The 7,463-nt window shown below is 31.4% G+C and overlaps 2 protein-coding genes across 3 annotated transcripts in view; one reads left to right on the top strand and one right to left on the bottom strand.

The window, feature by feature from the left end:
• The window catches only part of LOC106472854 (5-formyltetrahydrofolate cyclo-ligase-like), an 8,992-nt gene extending 3,159 nt beyond the window's left edge, over positions 1-5,833 (top strand). Inside the window, exons 2-4 of the mRNA XM_013933521.2 lie at positions 999-1,132; positions 3,087-3,214; positions 4,098-5,833. Of these exons, the coding sequence (XP_013788975.1) occupies positions 999-1,132; positions 3,087-3,214; positions 4,098-4,333 (498 nt within the window). The 3' untranslated portion in view covers positions 4,334-5,833. The remainder of the gene's footprint in view (positions 1-998; positions 1,133-3,086; positions 3,215-4,097) is intronic.
• A 1,369-nt stretch (positions 5,834-7,202) lies between these two features.
• The window catches only part of LOC106472855, a 24,446-nt gene continuing 24,185 nt past the window's right edge, over positions 7,203-7,463 (bottom strand). For both annotated transcript variants that reach the window (XM_013933522.2, XM_022401404.1), the window contains exon 4: positions 7,203-7,451. The gene's annotated coding sequence lies outside the window, so the exon portion shown is untranslated. The remainder of the gene's footprint in view (positions 7,452-7,463) is intronic.

Raw genomic sequence — 7,463 nt, 5'->3', positions numbered from 1 at the left:
TGACAGATTAGTTAGGGTTTTTCAGAGTTGTGTAACTGACAGATTAGTTAGGGTTCTTCAGAGTTGTGAAACTTCAAAATCTCACAACAATTTACACCATTTTTTTTTTTAACTTGGGTGAAACTGAAACACATTTCTTTTACGTTATGACTAGAAGATTTTTTGTTCAAATATGAATTTTTCTGGAATCCTTTAATTGTGTTTCTAGCATTTCATCTTTTTTAAACTTAACTGGCACCAGTAATACTATAAGGATTTTATTAAATTAAAATTTGATCAATTTTTTTGTCTTAGTGTTATTTGTTGCTGAATTGTCATCAGTAAGTATTTGTATATTTCCTAATAATGGTTTTAGTTTTTTTTTGTTTTTTTTCAACAAGAAAAATCAGAACCTTTTTTTTTTTATATAGCTTTGTTTGTTTGTTGGCACTTAGTAAAAATATTCTAAACTTTATATAGTTTTAATTGTTGACTACTAATTTGAAAAATTTTTTTGTACTTTGATTAATGATACACAGTGAAGGGGATTATAAGTTATTATTTAGCTTTAATTGTTGACACCAGATGCAAAAAGAAGAAACCTTTTTGTTGTGGCTCTTGGCACAACACACAAAGAATCAATTGTTGTGTAATTCAATAAATTAATTTCTTGTTAAGTGAAATATTTTTTAAACAAGTATTCATTTTTTGTTCTCTTTTTATCACAACTTTTTTCTGAAAATTTAATTACCTCCCCTGTGAAACGTGTACTGTAATTAACGTAAGTAATTATTGTAAGGTTTTATGTAATAAAAAAAAATCAATCATTTTCATGGTTAGTAAACTACTATCACTGAATTCAAAAATAATTGGTAACTACGTGATAATTAGACTTGGGTAATCACAGGGGCTACCAGCCATGACAATGATTGTATTATATTCATACCTTTTTACTTTAATTCAGTGATCTTTATATGTATTCTGACTTTTCATTAAGAATCCTAATCAACTCATTCCAGTTGATCAACCACGACAGATTCAAGAACAGCCACCGTATTTCAATCTACTTAAGCACAGACCATGAGGTACACACAGTTGGAATCTTGGAACAGATTTTTAAAATGGACAAACAGTGTTTTATACCTAAATATGAGTAAGTAGTGTCGTGTTAATATTTGTACTTATCAACACATTTTGTTTTGGTACTACGCTTTCAATATCGGTACAATAGGTTGCATTAGTATTGATCCAAACTATATATGTGTGTGTGTGTGTGTGTGTGTGTGTGTGTGTGCATTCGTATAGATTAATTTCTAGTAGTTGGAAGAATATATTTTTTTTCTATTCCATTGTAATCTTCTCTTACTATGATAACCTTAGCGTGTATGTATGTATGTAACCAAAACTCCTTCACCATCTATTGAATGGCACCACAAACAAAAATACATTAAAAAAAGATTTTATACTTTGGGTATTCAAGATTCAGACAATTAAAAAAATAACTGTGGTATTTGCAACAACCATTAATTTATAATAGAACACAATTTTAAATAAAAGTATGCTCGCCAGTGGCACAGCAGTATATCTGCAGACTTACAATGCTAAAAACCCGGGTTTTGATACCCATGGTGGGCAGATCACAGATGGCCCATTGTGTAGTTTTGTGCTTAACGTCAAAAAACAAACAAACAAATAAAAATACTCTCCTCACAACAAGAACGCGACTTTCACTAGGACTGTACGTGAGGGTATCTTTATTGATGTAATTTTTAAATGTAGTACTGAGAAACTGGAGTTCTTAAAAACACTATTATTTTTTCAATAAACGGTACAAATATATAAAATATTATATATATATTTTAATATATAAAAACATGACAGTTTATACTAGTAAAATTTGTGAAAATTTTTAACTCTGTACATTGATTCATTTTGATGAAATGAGTTGTGTTTGACTAAAGAGCACAATCCAAACACACTTTCCGAGTATAACTTCCCAGAAAAACAATCCATTTTGTAAAATGTTTTTCAAGGAGGTATGAATACCATAATTAGATAAACAGCCACCCATAGGGCAGTGTTTCTGCTAGTATATATAAATTGTGTAGCCTCAGTAAGGAGCATACTCGATAAACTTTTTCCTGTTGGAGCTCTTAATATCTACCAAGCCTAACCATAAGTTAGTATAAACATGTTACTGGATTATAACGCCCTCTTACTGACCAGGCTTTTCAAATATTTTACATTTATGAAGCAAACAAACGAATTCATAAACTTTAAGGACATCCCATCCACTAAACTTAAACTCAAAGCCAGCTGTTATCATTAACATATTTATCAAGTCTTCCTTCAACTTCCATTAAATCTACTACGTCCACATTATCTGAATCCAGCCCATTCCAGATGCCAACCACCCTCTTAGAAAAATAAAACTATCTTTGCTGGTAATGACTCCTACTATTCTCACCATTAATTATAAATAAATGATGGTACATCAACATTACCAATTCCATTAGCAGTTTGAAACACCCCAATCTATGCACTAAGTATTTTTAAAGTTTAGGTTATATCTTTAACAGATTAAAAGTCTGGTGAAAATGTCAGCAGGGGGTGGTGTCAGTCTTGAATAAATTAATTTTTTCTTTATGAGATTTGTTACTTATCTGTTGAGGAGATAGTATGTTAATATTTAGAGAATTCTGTCAGTTTGACTCTGTAATCCTGCCAGACTTCATCCTTGATAACCAACTTAATGATAACTGATGGTGTGACTCTGTAGTCCTGCCTGACTTACAGTTTTTAAGAATGTTTGGTTGGTTGGGGAAATCTAAAAAAATAGTCATGGGTTCAAGTCTTGTCCAGTCTCAATTTTCCCTTCTGATTTTTACAGGATGATGTGGCACCGATAAATTTTCCAGTGTTTTATTTTATTACATTAAATTTTTTGGACATTTTGGTTCTTTTTTAAAGTTTAACTTCTGTAAATCCTGATTTCAAAAACAACTTTCTCGTACACTGTATTCCATTATTTTACACTTTCTTTAGTTTTTATCTTTTCTCATATTAATAATATATTTGGTGTTGAATGAAATACCTGCTCATTACAGCTTAAACAACCAGCACATGGATATGGTCAGGCTTTACTCACTAGAAGACTTGGCTAAACTCCCATTGACCAAATGGAATATCAAACAACCATCTGATGATGACCACCGAGAAGAAGCTCTTGCTACTGGTATGTTAGTTTAATTTGTGAGGAATTAACTTTGTTATTCCTCCTTCAAATACTAGCTAATGTTGGCTCAGAATCATTGTAAATGTTATCATACCATTACTCACAAATAACGTTTTTTATAATAATTTACAAATTTTCTACCTTTTGTGCAATCATCTTATCAAGTTTGAACTACAGTATATCATGTAACACAACACTTACGTGATATTTAAGTTACATGTTTTAAAACTCAACTTCACTGCCAAGTTACAGAAGAGAGAAGTTTTTACATTATTAGGTTTTTTTTATTAGTACTTCTTATACAGTCAGTACCACCTAAATGACAATCTACCGGTGCCTGATTGAATTTGCCATTCAACATATGACTGTCTTGTGTATTTCTCATTATCTTAATAAACAGTTTCTGAGATTATTCAGTTTGTCTTTGTTGTAGATGACCACCTCATCGTGTTACACTTTGTAACAAAGTGTACATTAAGACTAACAAAATAATCTAATCAACAGAGCTAACTTTCAGTTATTTCTTTTATCATTTCAACTGTGTATGATAACAATGGTGTCATTGTTTTGGGGTCATTATTGTACTAAATGACTGTTAAGATTTGGAAAAAAGTTTCAACAGGTGTAAGACTTTTAAGATCAAATTTTTCCAATACTTGTAAAAGTATGCGTGTTGTGTTTGTGTCCTATTTTTAATTCCTAGACCTTTTTGTTTCAGAAATTCTTGTTAGATTTGTGCATATTTGATGGTAACTAGCAATTAAATATTGTGGTTATTTGTTCAAGTAAGAAAAATTAGCAGGATACTTTAGTCCGGTATACGTTTTGTTAATTTTTTAGACATGAAATTGGATGTGAAGTTCCATTTTTTTACTACTTGTAGGTGGACTGGACTTGATGGTCATCCCAGGCTTGGCATTTGATAAACGAGGAGGACGAATCGGAACTGGCCAGGGCTATTATGACGTCTATATTGATCGTTGCCTACACGACCCTAGCGGTCGTCCTTACCTGGTTGGATTAGCTTTTCAAGAGCAGATACTACACAGTATTCCCATGGATGAACATGATATCGTAGCTGATGACGTCGTTTTCCCTGATAACACTAGTGAGGTGTAGACTTTCAAATGTCTTCCCTAACCTCATTTTTATTGTGTTTTTTCTTTTTGTACATCTAGTCAGATCTATATTGCCAAAGTCTCCTTCCATAGGTATAACAATAATTACTTACACCTTGTTTTTCTTTCATAGCATTATTTTATAATTTCACATGAGCAGTTGTTAAGCATGTGTACTGTTATAAACCCATGATTACTTCAGGTGGGCTTGATCTGATTGTGGATCCCGGTTTGGGCTTTGGTAAATGGAGATGGTCGGATAGGAAGTAGTAGAGGTTACCGTGATTGTTACACTTTCTGCATGACCCTCTTGGCTGACCTTACTCTATTGCCTTGGTTTTACTGGACATCTTCTACGGAGTGTACCCATGGATGTGCATGGTGATGTTGTAGATGAATTAACTTTCCCAGATGTGACTGATGTTTCTTTTTTGGGGTTTCCTCAGTTAAGGACATTGGATATGTAACTTGAAAGTTTGTTAAAAATATGTAAAAGTTAAACAGTAAATATAAATTCCCACTACATCAGTTATTAAGGACAATTGGCATAACTTCGGAGTCCTGCCAGATTTTAAGTTTGTTAAAATAATAAAAGTCAAAGATGACAGTAATTTAGTTTACTAGTTTGTTAATGTACATCAAAGTTTAAGGACAGTTTGCAATGTATTGTGTCACAAAGCTACACGCGTAAAAAGCTAGCACTCTGGTGTTTTGTATACTTGGGAAAAACCCAATAGAATGTTTACTGCACTGCAAGTAAAAAGTAAATCACTTATTCTTTATTGCACATATTAAAGCATTTTTGTAATCTTATGTCACAAAAAAAAAAACAGAAAAGAGATATATATCCCTTTTCAAGATGTAATTAAACTTGTAGGCCTAGGGTATTTGTTAGTCATGTCTCTGAAAGCAGCATATAAAATCATTTTTAAATGACAGTGAAAATAGCTAAAATGCTATCTAGATAATAATTTCAGTAGAAAATCAACATTTCCTTAATCTGAAGGGCACTGTGTTTTATTCATTCTGGTTCTTCAATTAAAATAGTATTGGTCATATCAGAATTTTCATTATATTCTTAAGCCTTTTTGATTAACATGTTTCCCACTTGTATAACTGCCGAGATATAAAACTATATATATATATAATTAGCGAGAGCTGTAATGTGGCATTATTATAAGGTCTAAAGATTTTGGTTTCACTTTTAGATCAAGGTTACATGAAGTCCAATAAGTATACTATAATTAACGGCATCTTCCTCTCCAGTGTATATGTATAGTTCCTGATGTAAGTAAACCTATCTAACATTTTTCAGTACATTATTTAACTAATCTGTGAACTACTTTGTTTTTGCTAGCAATTTTCTTCTTTTCTATTTTGAAAGCAGATGTGTGGGATTTTGTAATCCAAGTAATAGTTGCAAGTAGCATATTTTGTGCTGACTGTAATGCATGTTCAAGTACTTAGGGTTAGAAAAATAAACTGTTATCAGCAAAACAGATATGGAGTCTTTGAAGTGAATTTTTTCTGTCAAATAAAAAAATGTAGGAAGAAATATAAGCTAAACTAGTAGATACTTGGTACAATAAGTACTGTTGTTCAGCTGTGAAAAACTAGTAGAAACTTGGTACAATAAGTACTGTTGTTCAACTGTGAAAAACTAGTAGAAACTTGGTACAATAAGTACTGTTGTTCAACTGTGAACTCAAATATACACTTTTTTTAGGAATTTTGGGTAAGAAACAGTTTTAGTGGAACAATAAAAACCTAAGTATCAGTTGTTTTGTTTACTCTGTAAAGTGACCCCTCTGTGTGTTTTATTTCTTGGAATGAAACAATATTAATTAAACAAAAAATACGCTTTATTCAACCTATGAATATATCAACACTCATGATCACAGTCTCAGAAATTAGGCTTAACTGATATATTGAAAGCTACTTGTGGCCATAGTTTCCTGTCAGAAAAACCTTTTTTAAGCCTTTTATTTATTATACAATCGTTGACACTCCTACCACTAGAAACGTTGTTAATTATAAATCTTCAAAGTTTTTACAAAAGTTTTATATTTATACATCGCAAATAGAGACCGTTTTAAATCACAGTTATTCACATACAAGAAGAAAAACAGTATATTTTATTAAGATGTTCAAGTTGTAATAAAAAATAAGTGGGAAGGGCCAAACTTGTTATCTAATGTTATCTAAATCTAAGACAAGTTTGCCTGTATAACATGGAACAGTACCAAACCCCGAATATTATATTAATTTATGTACCTAAACCGGCAAAGACCAATCGGTGTAGTTCATTTAATATATTCCTTTCGATCGTCGTTAACTATTGCAGATCATCAAGGTTGGTAAGTCTAGGTCGTAAAGCTGATAAACCCGCAAAATTTAGTAAATTCGTTTAATTTCGTGGTTCAGTGTGTACTTTATGAAAAACTTGTATATGACTTGTTTTCTTGGAAGAGAATGTATAGTACCTGACTTAAAAGATAATAAAGTTTTTACACAAAGTTCTCCTCAACAAAACAACTCAAGGAATAAAGGTACGTAGTTCACCATGATACGGCTGTCAATAACCCCTGCTGATGAAAGTATATTTATCAGTGCGATTACTAAGGAAGAGATTAGATTAAGGTCATTAAACCCGTAAATTAAATATTTTCACTTACCGGTAACTGCTTATGTAAGATACGATTTTAATGGGAGTTCCCATAAAGTTACTGATTTTTTTTGCCGTAAAACGTGGGTTAGTCGGGTTTTTTTCTTGTATTTAACCACCCTCAAAGTTAGCCTATTATTTTACATTTGTAAAGTTTTTACCAGTATTCTAGTATAAGTTTAACATATTTTTTTATTATCACAGTTATAATTCAATAAAATATGGAAACAACTACCCAACTTGATTATTTTTTCTTAGTCCCTTTAAAGGTGCAAAATCCGATATATAAACAAGAACTGAGTTTTTCTATAATCCACTAAGGCCTATTAGTTGGAAACAAGACCAGTTTTTCTATATTAGTTAATTATTAAGCCTATTAGTTAGAAACAAGAACAGAGTTTTTCTATATTAGTTAGTTATTAAGCCTATTAGTTAGAAACAAGAACAGAGTTTTCTATATTAGTTA

The sequence above is a fragment of the Limulus polyphemus genome, unplaced genomic scaffold (genome assembly GCF_000517525.1).
Source record: "Limulus polyphemus unplaced genomic scaffold, Limulus_polyphemus-2.1.2 Scaffold5668, whole genome shotgun sequence".
In the NCBI taxonomy this organism is placed as follows: Eukaryota; Metazoa; Arthropoda; class Merostomata; order Xiphosura; family Limulidae; genus Limulus; species Limulus polyphemus.
This window is presented reverse-complemented; position numbering and strand designations above follow the sequence as displayed.